The sequence below is a fragment of the Staurois parvus genome, unplaced genomic scaffold (genome assembly GCF_062004578.1).
Source record: "Staurois parvus isolate SC_StPar_1 unplaced genomic scaffold, SC_StPar_1.0 ptg000425l, whole genome shotgun sequence".
NCBI lineage: Eukaryota > Metazoa > Chordata > Amphibia > Anura > Ranidae > Staurois > Staurois parvus.
In genome coordinates this window covers 116917-132212 of record NW_028318221.1, presented here as the reverse complement: position 1 = coordinate 132212, position 15296 = coordinate 116917, and the positions used below count along the sequence as shown (strand labels likewise).

Genomic DNA, 15296 nt, shown 5'->3' with positions numbered 1-15296 from the left:
AGCTTTTTTTGAATTTGGAATTGAAGCCGCGGACATTCCAAGACATGACCTTAAATGAGTCACAAGCCTGTGAGGCCATGAGAGAGAACTAGATATGACTTAAGCGGGGGCATTAACGGTATGGACATCCAATGAGCAGCAAAACTGAGCCAGGCAACACCAAAAACCAAAACATAAAACAACATAACTGACCCTTTGCACTGAAGTGCATACCCTGCCCAGTCCTAGCCTCATCCTCTATAAAACTCAGAAGAGAGGCAGGGAAGGGCCTGTACCCAATAACAAAAAACAGTGACTGCTAATAGCAATTATAGTATGTCCAGTAGTAATCCCTGAAGATATGCAGGAGCCAAAGTCCCAAACAAGGATAGGTCCTGAAGGCAAGGAAACATCCGCAGGGAGGGGGGTGCCAAGGAAAACTGAGAGCAATGTAGAACATTCACTATGGTTGAAACCGCACGACACAACTTTTGAAATGAGAGCAAAACCGTCCACTGAGAGAAGGTAAGAGAAAACAGGCTGGAGCTCCTCACTAGAAGGAGTAGTTGGTTTGTCTGGCTATCCAGAGAAGAGGAAAAAAAGCGGTCCAGGAAAAAATAGAAGGTAATGTGTTGGGATATTTGTGGAAACCAAGAGGCAGACGAGAGTGTAGGCTTAGGGACCAGGTAGCTGCTAGCGAGTGTCCACCCTGTCAGAGGCAGCCTCTGAGGTGTCAAAGAACAAGACCCAGTCTCCATCTGCGATGCACAGCCTGCTTGGATAGAGGAGGCTGAATTTGATGCCTTTTTCTCGGATGTGTTTGCGGATCTCAATGAAGGATCTGTGGCGTTGTTTTATCTCCAGCGAGCAATCTGGGAAAAGTAGTAGCTTGGTGTTTTCATAGGTCATGGTCTGTCTGTTTGGTGAGGGGAGCCGCCAGGATCCTGTCCCGGTCTCTGTAGTTTAGCAAGGAGAAAGAGCCTTGGCGGAGCTTCCAGGACAGGAGGTGTAGGAGGCACCCTGTGGGCTCGTTCCATCACGAACGTAGATGGCATGATGGTAAGGTCGAGGTCAGCAGTTGTTCAGCAAACTCAGCTGGTTTGGTTCCCCCAGCCCTTTCCAGGAGGCCAAGGATAGGGGTGTTTCTTAGCCGGTTTTCTGTGTCAACTTCCTTCTCCTGTAGAATTTTGACTTGCAGCTGAAGGGTCCAGTGATCTCTGGAGTCCACCCGGACCGTGTCCTTCACTTTGGAGAGCCGCCACCCCACCCCCCCACCTCTGAGACCCTGGAACAGAATTTGTCCAGGTCATGCCAAAGTAAGCTAACGTCTGTTGCCAAGAAATCTATCTTGGCTGTTAGGGTCTCTTTGCAGACCACAATTGCCTCCAGGAGGTCCGCAGTGGACAGGGTCCCATCAGTGCTAGTGCCTGGGGAGGTCTGCAGCCCACAGACATGGCCGCTGTGACTGACTGAATGGGAGTGCCAGATTGGGATCGGGTAGCACATGGCTTACTGGATGCCATGAGTGGACCTCAAAAGGTACCCGCAGCGTGCCAGATTGTTATAGCAGGGTTCCTGATCCTGAATAATGAGAATCAGAGCTCAATGAAAAAGACAATACAGGATTGGAGCTCCAGCGCCGTGTGTCCAGTCTGGCTCACATCCTGGCCATGTCCGCCCCGCCAGCTTGACTCTAATTGATTACTTTTACTATGCAGTGATTTGCCTGAATTTTAGCAACACGTATATATGTTCAATAAACGTCCGGACAGCCTAATAGGTGACATTGTTTTTAATGCACTTTATTTATGTGGTTGTATTATGGTGGACCAAGCACTGTGTGTTTATACTTTGGAAGCAACCTTTTTGAGTAGGTGTCTTTTGCCTTTACTGTAACCGCTTTTTACCCATCCATTGGTCTTTACCTTTTTCTAATCTTGCTTCCTTCAGCTTTGAATTGCATGTTATTGCTGAGTCTGTGATCTACTAGGACCTCCAGATCCTTTTCCATCCTTGATTCTCCCTCTGATGAGTAACTCAGCATTTGTGTAAAATTTAAACCATATTTCTCTGTTCAAGAGTTGAATACAAATCTTCTGTTTGTGAGTGTCTTGTAATATTTGCCAATTTTGTGTCTATTAAAGTGTTTATAAACCCATTACAGTAGATCTGCTCTTCCACAGTACATAGAACATGGAAATTCAATTATTTTAGTAAATAAAAACTGCTTAATACCTTTTTTCATCAGCAGTATATAGCAGTCTTGTGACTTGTCAGTGTCCAGCCGAACACTGGTTAATCCTGTAGGTGGAGTCTTCATCCTTTTCTGACTGTCCTATGAGCCTGCATGACCCCTTACCCTCTGTCTGGACAGTGATGATTGGTCCCCTGTACTGATTACATGCACACCCCCCCCCCCAAAAAAAACAATCTATCAATACACACCATATTGAGCATGTGCAGACTTGCCACTGCTGCTCTGTACTATGGAAGATGGATTGGAGAAAGCAAAAGAAGGATAGGATCAGAGAAGACAGGATCAAACTGCCTTTTTTAACACAATGCAGAGGGTTAACCACTTAGGTTCTACAGTGAGTATAACAAGCATGCTTTACTGCATACCCAGACTGATTTTTACTGTGGGTTTATGTGTGTGTGTGTGTGTGTGTATCTCAAGATAAAAAAAAACACAAAATAAACCAAACTGGTGAGCCCAAACTTCAAAGCAAATATAGTACCAAGTAAATATATTCAGAAACGTTTTGGCCATTGCCCATTTCCATTGCCCATTTAAAAACTTTTTATCACTACAAAACGTAATGAGATTAAATTATTAATCCAAAAAACACTAGGACTGTCTAATAGGAATCTTTAAAAACTCTTAAAAGAGAGAATTCATGTGTCCACATGCTGGTCACCATCCCCAAGACTAAAAGTAACATTGTATCTAGGTGTAGCTGCCTGTAACAGCACTAAAATGCAATAAACATGTAGCACTCAGTAATGAAATCAGAAAATTATATCAACTGTCGCAAGCATACACACCAGAGGCAGACGCAGTCCACCATTTTGTTAAAAATCTCCATTTTCTCCCCTCATACTTCCCCCTCCCTCTCTGAGAGGCACAGTGACATATGGCAGCGTGTGTGTGTTTGTGTTAAGTGTCACAGGCCAGAACCCAGCGGGGGGGCTATGAGCTATAGGACCCCCAAGGTAGCTGGGGCCTCACTGTCCAAAGAACCTGTAAAATTTAGCACCTCGTAAAAAGATAATGGTAAGGCGGTACCTGGGACACATGACAGATCCCAGAAGCCGCCGGACCAATCACAAAGCGCAAGTGCTTCTCGCTCATGCGCACTGGGCACCCGGCTGTCATGCCGAGCGCCATTACAGAAGCCGGGAAGACAGCGCGCGGCTGGATCGAAGAACAGGTAAGATCAAAGAACAACTGCGGAAGTAAGAGCGGGTACCTGTCAAATTCAGGTACCCGCTCCCCACCTCCCCAAAGGTCAGCAGTCATCTGTACTGTCCGCAGTCTCTGGTCATCCCTGTGCTGTCCGCAGTCTCTGGTCATCCCTGTGCTGTCCGCAGTCTCTGGTCATCCCTGTGCTGTCCGCAGTCTCTGGTCATCCCTGTGCTGTCCGCAGTCTCTGGTCATCTCCTGTACTGTGTCTGCAGTCCATTAGTTCAGAATTTTTTTTTTTTCCTGTTTTCTGCCTCTAAAACCTAGGTGCGTCTTATGGTCAGGTGCGTCTTATACGGCGAAAAATACGGTAACTTGGCATAAAATAATTTATTTGCATTTAATTGTAATGGTTCAAAGAATGTTTGGAAAAATGTTCGGCCCTCCACCATGTTCACTTCATCCAATCTGGCCCTCTTTGAAAAAAGTTTGGACACCCCTGCTTTAAACTCATCTCTGTTATCTCTTTTCTGTGCTGTTGTTCTCTGTATATTTATATATATATATATATATATATATATATATATATATATACAGTTGTGTCCAAAATTATTCAACCCCCAATGCTGTAAAGGGGTTTAGGGACTATAGTGTACATTTGGAATTGTATTCAGAATCAAATCCTACAAGGACGTTGTAACTACCCAAATGCAACTAAAATGACATCAATTGTTTATGTAATACAGTAGTAAATGGTTCTTATGTGGTTTCTTCATTGCCACAATTATTCAACCCCTTAAAGACTACCACTCTGAAGAACAGAGGTTCATACAGGTGCTTTCCATCAGGTATTGAAAACACCTGTGGATGTCACCGAGCAGCAATCAAGCATAATAAGCACCAATTAGGCAGCTTTAAAATGACTGTGATACTCAGCTCCTTCTAGACATTTACTGGTGTGGTTACAAACATGGTGAAGGCAAGAGAATGGTCCAGGAAGACAAGAGAAGAGGTGATTTCTCTTCACAGGAAGGGCAATGGCTATAAGAAGATTGCAAAGATGTTAAACATACCAAGAGACACCTTAGGAAGCATCATTCGCAAATTCAAGGCAAAGGGCACTGTTGAAACGCTACCTGGTCGTGGCAGAAAGAAGATGCTGACTTCGACTGCTGTGCGCTACCTGAAGCGTAGAGTGGAGAGAAGTCCCCGTGTGACTGCTGAGGAACTGAGAAAAGATTTGTCAGATGTGGGTACAGAAGTTTCAGCCCAGACAATAAGACGCACACTGCGTAATGAAGGCCTCCGTGCCAGAACTCCCAGGCGTACCCCCTTGCTGTCTCCAAAGAATAAGAAGAGTCGACTGCAGTATGCCAAAAGCCATGTGGACAAACCACAAAAGTTGTGGGATAGTGTTCTGTGGACTGATGAAACAAAATTAGAACTGTTTGGGCCCATGGATCAACGCTATGTTTGGAGGAGGAAGAACAAGGCCTATGATGAAAAGAACACCTTGCCTACTGTGAAGCATGGTGGAGGGTCAATCATGCTTTGGGGCTGTTTTGCTTCTGCAGGTACAGGGAAGCTTCAGCGTGTGCAAGGTACCATGAATTCTCTTCAGTACCAGGAGATATTGGATGGAAACGTGATGCAGTCCGTCACACACCTGAGGCTTGGGAGACGTTGGACCTTTCAACAGGACAATGATCCCAAGCATACCTCCAAGTCCACTAGAGCATGGTTGCAGAGGAAAGGCTGGAACATTTTGGAGTGGCCATCGCAGTCACCAGACTTAAATCCGATTGAGAACCTCTGGTGGGACTTAAAGAAAGCAGTTGCAGTGCGCAAGCCTAAGAATGTGACTGAACTGGAGGCCTTTGCCCATGAAGAATGGGCGAAGATACCCGTAGATCGCTGCAAGACACTTGTGTCAAGCTATGCTTCACGTTTAAAAGCTGTTATAACTGTAAAAGGATGCTGTACTAAGTACTAAGATTGAATGTCACTTGGGGGTTGAATAAAACTGATAATGCTGTGAGCACAGAAAAGACATTTGTGGTTATTTCATTATAACTGTTATGTTATATTTGTCTGACCTACAAGTGCCTCTTTAATGTAAATGTAAGCAAGATGACTGAATGATCAAAAGCAATGTCAAACTGGCCAAAACACTCAATTTCAGTGGGGGTTGAATAATTTTGGACACAACTGTATATATATATATATATATATATATTGGTTACATCTTTTTTCTGTAAATATTTTTATTGCACCCCTTTTTGACTTTCAGTAATAAATCTTTCCCTTTGAAAGTGTTGAACTGTTTCTATAGCTCTTAATTGTAATTTACGAATTCCTGCCTCTAAAAAGAGCGCTACTGTATTTGTTTAACCCTCTGCATAACCGGCCTGCGGTGACCGCGTTAGGCAGACAATTATCTCAATCATAGTGTTATTGCTGGTATAGCTGAGTTTCCTCTATCTCTGTACAAAAAGGAGGTGGTGGCAGTGTGAAGGGTTAATTGCGTAATTAACCTGACCCAGTAACAATCGCTCAGGCTGCCGGTACATAGATTGTGGTCCAATTAGCTGGAAAATCGTTGTGCAGGGTGCAGCTGGGTGTGGCATTGTTACGCACGTGACATCGCGGTTTTAGATTGGCTAGTCCTTTGGTCACGAGTTTAGTAAGAAGGGCTGGGGTCTGACGCCGCGGTCGTCACATATTGGTGACAGCGATCGTGGGATCGTCGCATATTTTGTGGCAGCGATCCTGCGTCCGTCACAACATGCCAGGTTCTGGCAGAAGGCACAACATGAATTTCTGCTCCCCTTAGAGTAAAGTCAGTCATGGCATCTAGGGCTATATGCTGAAGTTTTTTCTTCAGACCTGAGCTCTCTTCTCTTTCCTTTTTCCAGGAAGGTCCCTCCTTGGGATTCATTCCTCCTTTTCCAGCTGGCTGGGTGGTATTTTTGCCATTTCATAGGGTTTCTGCCCTCAGGGAATGAGTCCTTCCCTGTGTCCATTCACCCGCTAAGGTTGGGTTGTTGGGCCTATACAACATCTAGCATTCATACTTCTTACATGTGTGGAACCATCACCTGCTCATCTGTTCACCCTTACTTCTAAACATGTTTGTTGACTGGGTGGCTATTTGCCCCTTTGCTGTCACTTTACTTCAGCTACAAGGTTCTTCTGCTGTTGAATGTTTGTTTAGGTCAGTTAACCCTTTTTGTTTATTCTTTTGGGCCTGTTGCTGCTGTTTTACCTGATTTGTTGCTCACCCTTTGATTTATTGCTTGAGGATGTTCCATGGTCTGTGAAGTGATTTACTGTATGGCCTGTACTGTATGATAAAGATAATATGAATTTCAACTGATCTGTAAAATCCTTATTTTGGAGTACAGTAAGTGACATTGGTCCCTCCCTAATTTTCTGTGACCTTCTACTTATTGCTTGGTAAAAAAAAAAACAAAAAACTAAAGCTTCACCAACTTGTTTGTTTCTGGATTTCCTTCAGCTTGCACGGGTGCTTTAAATCAGCGTCAGTTGTATTTATAATGGCTATTTTAGAGATCCCCAAAACATAAGAACTTGAGACATGAGTTTGGGGAAAACTGACGTAGCACCTGGTCACATTTGAGAGGTCAGAGGTTTAAAGTATATATGAACCCTCATCCTGTAAATAAAACCCATTCAGTTGAAAATAGAAATGAAAGGCAAAACAATTGTGTGTGTATATATAGTATCTATAAGAAAGGCAAATCATACAGTATCTCACAGAAGTGAGTACACCCCTCACATGTTTGTAAATATTTTATTATATCTTTTCATGTGACAACACTGAAGAAATGACACTTTGCTACAATGTAAAGTAGTGAGTGTACAGCTTGTATAACAGTGCAAATTTGTTGTCCCCTCAAAATAACAACACACAGCCATTAATGTCTAAACTGCTAGCAACAAAAGTGAGTACACCCCTAAGTGAAAATGTCCAAATTGGGCCCAAAGTGTCAATATTTTGTGTGGCCACCATTATTTTCCAGCACTGCCTTAACCCTCTTGGGCATGGAGATCACCAGAGCTTTACCCTGGAGTTCTCTTTCACTCCTCCATGACATCACGGAGCTGGTGGATGTTAGAGACCTTGCTCTCCTCCACCTTCCATTTGAGGATGCCCCACAGATGCTCAATAGGGTTTAGGTCTGGAGACTTGCTTTGCCAGTCCATCACCTTTACCCTCAGCTTCTTTAGCAAGGCAGTGGTCGTCTTTGAGGTGTGTTTGGGGTCGTTATCATTTTGGAATACTGCCCTGCGGCCCAGTCACCCAGTCAAGGGAGGGGATCATGCTCTGCTTCAGTATGTCACAGTACATGTTGGCATTCATGGTTCCCTCAATGAACTGTAGGTCCCCAGTGCCGGCAGCACTCATGCAGCCCCAGACCATGACACTCCTGCCACCATGCTTGACTGTAGGCTAGACACACTTGTCTTTGTACTGCTCACCTGGTTGCCCCCAAACACGCTTGACACCATCTGAACCAAATAAGTTTATCTTGGTCTCATCAGACCACAGGACATGGTTCCAGTAATCCATGGCCTTAGTCTGCTTGACTTCAGCAAACTGTTTGCGGTCTTTCTTGTGCATCATCTTTAGAAGAGGCTTGAGTACATGCAGTCAACTTCTTGGTCGACCACGGCGAGGCCTGTTCTGACTGCAACCTGTCCTGTTAAACCTCTGTATGGTCTTGGCCACCGTGCTGCAGCTCAGTTTCAGGGTCTTGGCAATCTTCTTATAGCCTAGGCCATCTTTATGTAGAGCAACAATTCTTTTTTTCAGATCCTTAGAGAGTTATTTGCCATGAGGTGCCATGTTGAACTTCCAGTGACTAGTATGAGAGAGTGAGAGCAATAACACCAAATTTAACACACCTGCTCCCCAATGACACCTGAGACCTTGTAACACAAACGAATCACATGACATCGGAGAGGGAAAGTTGCTAATTGGGCCCACTTTGGACATTTTCACTTAGGGGTGTACTCACTTTTGTTGCCAGCGGTTCACTTCAGTGGGCTGCCCTAACTGTAGAAATGCAGATAGAAAAGTCCCTTTATTTGAAATCATGCCAGCACCATGCAATTTAGTGTATGCAGAAATGCACTGCAGTTTCCGATATGTGGGGGTGCCATTAAGAATTATTTTTGCATGCACAGCATTTCTCTGTGGGTCGGGAACATGTGTGATTTTGCGTGCATTACCAACTCGCAGATGTGTACCTAGCCTAAAAGATTAGGTAAATATAAAATGTATTTTATTTAAAATTTTCATTGTAATGTTAATTTTTTAACTTTATTTTTTTATTTGCATTTCTGCTGTTTGCCTATTTCTGTTCTTATAGGTCGATCAGATATTTTGCCATGCACAACTCCATCATTTGAAGAAGCTACCACTGTCTCCATTACTACAACATTATCTTCAACGTCACTTTCAATTCCAGAACGTTCTCCATCTGAAACTTCTGAGCAGCCTCGTTATCGGTAAGTGTGGTGAGACAAGAAATGCAATGTAAGTTGAAGGTTTTATTTTCATTTGATTTATTTACTTGTTTTATAATGGTGGTTTTGTTTGTTTCTTTGATAGGATTAGCCTGCATTAAACATGGAAAAACTTTTCCTATGCCATCTAGGTCTTTTTATTGTAATGAGGTTTATAAATAGCTTAACAATGCCTCAATATAACATATCGGTATTTAAAAAATTTATACAGATTCGTTATCTTTCTGATATAGTACCCGTGAATAATAATACACTCACGCACAATTAAAAATAAAATGAAAAGTAACATTTATTTATCCTAGCAATAGATGATTAGTTACAGAAATAACTGTCTAACCTTATTCACTCCAGTCCCTAGTGAGGCCTGACTTATAACCATATCTTGCAAGTTTATTGGTCGATGGACTGTGCATAGGGATGATTTAACTGGTCTGGGTAAATTTCATGGGCTATTTTGTGAGTCATGCTCAAACTCTACCTACTGATATACAGTTGTGTTCAAAATAATAGCAGTGTGTTGAAAAAAGTGAATAAAGCTCAAAATCCTTATAATAGCTTTTATTTCCATACACACAAATGCATTGGGAACACTACACATTCTATTCCAAATCAAAACATGAAGAAAAATATATCAAATTTGTGTTGTCCCTCTAAAAAAAAATTGAAGAAAAGTGAATATTAGACTGTTCAAAAAAAATAGCAGTGTTTGTATTCTTCTTTACAAACTCAAACATTCACTATATAAACTGAAAAATGTTTGAAGATTTTGCTTTCCTTTGAATCACTTAATATTTAGTTGTATAAGCACTGTTTCTGAGAACATCTGTACATCTGTGTTGCATGGAGTCAACCAACTTCTGGCACCTGTGAACAGGTATTCCAGCCCAGGATGATTGGACTACATTCCACAGTTCTTCTTTATTTCTTGATTTTGCCTCAGAAACTGTATTTTTGATGTCACCCCACAAGTTTTCTATTAGATTAAGATCCGGGGATTGGGCTGGCGACTCCATAACATCAATCTTGTCGGTCTGGAAACAAGATGTTGCACGTTTACTGCCTTGTAGGAACACCCATTTCAAGGACATTTCCTCTTCAGCATAAGGCAGCATGACCTCTTCAAGTATTCTGATGTATTCAAACTGATCCATGATCCCTGGTATGCGATAAATAGGCCCAACACCGTAGTATGAGAAACATCCCCATATCGTGATGCTTGCGCAACCATGCTTCATTGTCTTCACAGTGTACTGTGGCTTGAATTCAGTGTTTGGGGGTCGTCTGACAAACTGTCTCCGGCCACTAGACCCAAAAAGAACAATCTTACTTTCATCAGTCCACAAAACGTTGCGCCATTTCTCTTTAGGCCAGTCAATGTGCTCTTTGGCAAATTGTAACCTCTTCAGCACATGTCTTTTTTTCAACAGTGGGACTTTGCGGGGGCTTCTTGCAGATAGCCTGGCTTCACATATGCGTCTTCTAATTGTAACAGTACTCACAGGTAACTTTAGACCTTCTTTGATCTTCCTGGAGCTGATTGTTGGCTGAGTCCTTGCCACTTTGGCTATTCTTCTATCCATTCGAATGGTAGTTTTCTTTCTTCCACGTCTTTCAGGTTTTGGTTGCCATTTTAAAGCATTTGCGATCATTTTAGCTGAGCAGCCTATCATTTTCTGCACTTCTTTATATGTTTTCCCCTCTCCAATCAACTTTTTAATCAAGGTACGCTGTTCTTCTGAACAATGTCTGGGACGACCCATTTTCCTCAGAATTTCAGAGAGAAATGCACTGTAACCAGCATGTACAACATTTGCTGCCTTCCTTCCTTAACCACCTTCCGCCCCCCCTATAGAACAGTAACGGGCGCAAGGTGGTTCTTTCGTTCTGATAGGACGTCATATGACGGTCCTACCATTCTCACTGCGCATGTGCGGCTCAGGGAGCGCGCAGTGCGGCGATCGCCGGTGTGCGGTGTCCCTTGGACACAGCGGATCACGGAAAGAGCCGAAGATGTCGGCTCGGTCATGTGATCAGCTGTGTCTGATCACAGCTGATCACATGTAAACACGGAAATGCGGTTATCGGCATTTCTGACAGCTCGAGAGGAGAGCCGGTAATCGGCTTTCCGCGGAGGGGACATGTACACTGATCAGTGTGCCCTGATGCTCAGAAGGGCCACCTATCAGTGCCACGTGCCAGTGCCCATCAGAGCCACGTGCCAGTGCCCATCAGTGCCACATCAATGCCACATATCAGTGCATACCAGTGCGCATCAATGCCACATATTAGTGCTAATCTAAGCTGCCTTTCAATGTCACCTATCAGTGCCACCTATCAGTGCTGCCAATCAGTGACACCTATCAGTGCCAGTCAGTGTCGCCTATCAGTGTGCATCAGTGCCAGTCAGTGCCGCCTATCAGTGCCAGTCAGTGCTGCCTAACAGTGCCGCCTGTCAGTGCCATATATCAGTGTCATGTATCAGTGCTGCCTTTCAGTGCCCATTAGTGATGCCTGTCAATGCCCATCAGTGCAACCTACCAGTGCCTCCTCATCAGTGTCCATCAGTGCCACCTATCACTGTCCATCAGTGCAGCCTATCAGTGCCCATCACTGCAGCCTCATTAGCGCACATCAGTGAAGGAGAAAAATCACTTACAGTGGGGCAAAAAAGTATTTAGTCAGCCACCAATTGCGCAAGTTCTTCAACTTAAAAAGATGAGAGAGGCCTGTAATTGGCATCATAGGTAGACCTCAACTATGAGAGACAAAATGAGAAAAAAAATCCAGACAATCACATGGGCTGATTTGGAAAGAATTTATTTGCAAATTATGGTGGAAAATAAGTATTTGGTCAATATCAAAAGTTCATCTCAATACTTTGTTATATATCCTTTGTTGGCAATGACAGAGGTCAAACGTTTCCTGTAAGTCTTCACAAGGTTGGCACACACTGTTGCTGGTACGTTGGCCCATTCCTCCATGCAGATCTCCTCTAGAGCAGTGATGTTTTGGGGCTGTCACTGGGCAACACGGACTTTCAACTCCCTCCAAAGGTTTTCTATGGGGTTGAGATCTGGAGACTGGCTAGGCCACTCCAGGACCTTGAAATGCTTCTTATGAAGCCACTCCTTCATAGCCTGGGCGGTATGTTTGGGATCATTGTCATGTTGGAAGACCAAGCCACGTTTCATCTCCAATGCCCTTGCTGATGGAAGGAGGTTTGCACTCACAATCTCACGATACATGGCCCCATTCATTCTGTCCTGTACATGGATCAGTCATCCTGGTCTCTTTGCGGAGAAACAGCCCCAAAGCATGATGTTGCCACCCCCATGCTTCACAGTAGGTATGGTGTTCTTTGGATGCAACTCAGCATTCTCTCTCCTCCAAACACGACAAGTTGTGTTTCTACCAAACAGTTCTATTTTGGTTTCATCTGACCATATGACTTTCTCCCAATCCTCTTCTGGATCATTCAAATGCTCTCTAGCAAACTTCAGATGGGCCCGGACATGTACCTGCTTAAGCAGGGGGACATGTCTGGCACTGCAGGATCTGAGTCCCTGGCGGTGTAGTGTGTTACTGATGGTAGCCTTTGTTACGTTGGTCCCAGCTCTCTGCAGGTCATTCACTAGGTCCCCTGTGTGGTCCTGGGATTTTTGTTCTGTTCTTGTGATCATTTTGACCCCACGGGGTGAGATCTTGCGTGGAGCCCCAGATCGAGGGAGATTATCAGTGGTCTTGTATGTCTTCCACTTTCTAATTATTGCTCCCACAGTTGATTTGTTCACACCAAGCTGCTTGCCTATTGCAGATTCAGTCTTCCCAGCCTGGTGCAGGTCTACAATTTTGTTTCTGGTGTCCTTCAACAGCTCTTTGGTCTTCACCGTAGTGGAGTTTGGAGTGTGACTGTATGAGGTTGTGGACAGGTGTCTTTTATACTGATAACAAGTTCAAACAGGTAATAAGGGGGGATATCCTCCTGCGCTTAGTATGGGTAAGTCCCTATCTACTAGCTGCAATCACTCAACCTCAACCAATAAGTAATAAATACCGTGCATTAAATAGTGAAGCGCTCCCAAATTATCTAAAAAAATTATATACCCTCTGTGCATACCATAAATACCCACTGAACTTAAAAATAATTGATATTAAAGGTGATAAAAAAACATTATAAACTAAATCAATTAGTGGCAAAAATTCATAAACACCTCTCATAAATACCAATATATTATTACCTCTTAATAGATCTGTGATAAAAAATAACAAATATAAAATCCATGATAAATACTCAAATAACAGTGATGGAAACGATTATCATAATAATACTAATTCATGAAAAATGTGACAAATCGTGATAATTGTGACAAACCTAAAAAATCAAAAAAAATATAGTGATTCTGCAATAAATTATATAATACATATGGCTTTTGATAAACCCTATAACAAAATAAAATAAAAATAGAATAAAATAAATCGCTTCTTAAATCAGTGAAAAAAATATATAAATAGACTCAGTGTTTCAGAATAAACTCAAATAGTCCATGCAAAAATGTGAAACACTCTGTGATCTTCACTTCTAGTGCTCAAGAAAGGAATCCTCCAACGGCAGCAATGCCTGCTCACCTCCCCTCCTCGACCCACACAGGGCCAAAAGGCAAAAGACTCTCCTTAAAGGCAATCCTTTCCTCCAGACAACTCAGCCAGGAACCTCAGGACTTCCACTCCACCTCCTCTCACCACGTCATATAGGACACAAACAAAAGCTTCCCATAGTGTAACACCGTTTATTAGAAGTAATATGGCATAACAAACTTTCCCACTCACATGTAATCTTTGAATACAACGCTTTTCCACCTCACATCATGGGTGTATTCTCATACAGGGAGGGAAACCAATATGGCCGCTACGTCCGGACAAAACGTCCCCACGTGACCGGAAGTGACGTAATCTCGTACTGGGAATGGCGTTCCGACGCGTTTTCTGGTGTCCTTCAACAGCTCTTTGGTCTTCACCGTAGTGGAGTTTGGAGTGTGACTGTATGAGGTTGTGAACAGGTGTCTTTTATACTGATAACAAGTTCAAACAGGTGCCATTGATACAGGTAATGAGTGCAGGACAGAGGAGCCTCTTAAAGAAGAAGGTACAGGTCTGTGAGAGCCAGAAATCTTGCTTGTTTGTAGGTGACCAAATACTTATTTTCCACCATAATTTGCAAATAAATTATTTCCAAATCAGCCAATGTGATTGTCTGGATTTATTTTCTCATTTTGTCTCTCATAGTTGAGGTCTACCTATGATGCCAATTACAGGCCTCTCTCATCTTTTTAAGTGGGAGAACTTGCACAATTGGTGACTGACTAAATACTTTTTTGCCCCACTGTATTTACAAAATTGTATAACAAAAACTAAGAAAAAATGTTTTTTTTTCAAAATTTTCAGTGGTTTTTGGTTTGTTTAAGAAAAAATAAAAATCCCAGAGGTGATTGAATACCACCAAAAGAAAGCTCTATCTGTCTCAAAAAAATGTTAAAAATTTCATTCAAAGTGTGACAGGGCTGAAAGCTGGAAATTGGCCTGGGCAGGAAGGGGGTATAAGTGCCCGGTAGGCAAGTGGTTAAATAAGGGCAATAATTGCCACCTGTTTTTCGAAGAATGATTGACCTCACTAATAGAACTCCACACTATTATTTTTAACATGCCCCTTTAATTGAAATCACTATCTAATTGAGTGATTCAATTACACAGAATCAGCAGCATGCATGTCATGACTGTTGGGTCTGTTGGATTTCTATTACTCTACTACACCTGCTAGTAAATTATTTGCCATGTAGAAATATAATTTCTACCAAAAACAGTGATTGATCAGGTTAGTGATGTCTGACTGCTATTATTTTGAACACAACTGTATATGGGTGACGAATCACAATTTTCACCATTTGTAGGGCTAGTATACAATCTTTTGTCAAACAAAAGGCCTGGGAAGTCATAGAGATTATGGAAACATTCATTTTTTTAAATTCTACAACAGGGAGAAGGGTTTTTCCATGCAGCTTGAACATTAAATTTAAAATACACAAGCCCTTTAAATTAGAAGTATAGGGGTTTTCTTAAAGCTGTACATGGTTTTATGGAACAGCATGATTGTAGGTAAAATAAAAAGAATGTAAAAAGGCACTTCACACCACCACCACATCATATCCTCATTTCTTTCAAAAATATGCGTGCCCTCATAACCCATAGCTATCATTAAAATTTTCCACTGACAGGACACCAGATACAAAAGGCCAAAGTTGGGAGAGACTAGACAGATGTTTTTCAGCAATAAAGATTAGTTTGGCATCTTGGACACAGCAGGTAT

General features: G+C 42.6%; 1 protein-coding gene across 3 annotated transcripts in view; it reads left to right on the top strand.

Annotated features, from left to right (window-relative positions):
• The window catches only part of PIP5K1C (phosphatidylinositol-4-phosphate 5-kinase type 1 gamma), a 326185-nt gene that overhangs the window by 227283 nt on the left and 83606 nt on the right, over positions 1–15296 (top strand). For all 3 annotated transcript variants that reach the window (XM_089687401.1, XM_089687403.1, XM_089687402.1), the window contains one exon: positions 8779–8917. In XM_089687401.1, the coding sequence (XP_089543527.1) occupies positions 8779–8917 (139 nt within the window). The remainder of the gene's footprint in view (positions 1–8778; positions 8918–15296) is intronic.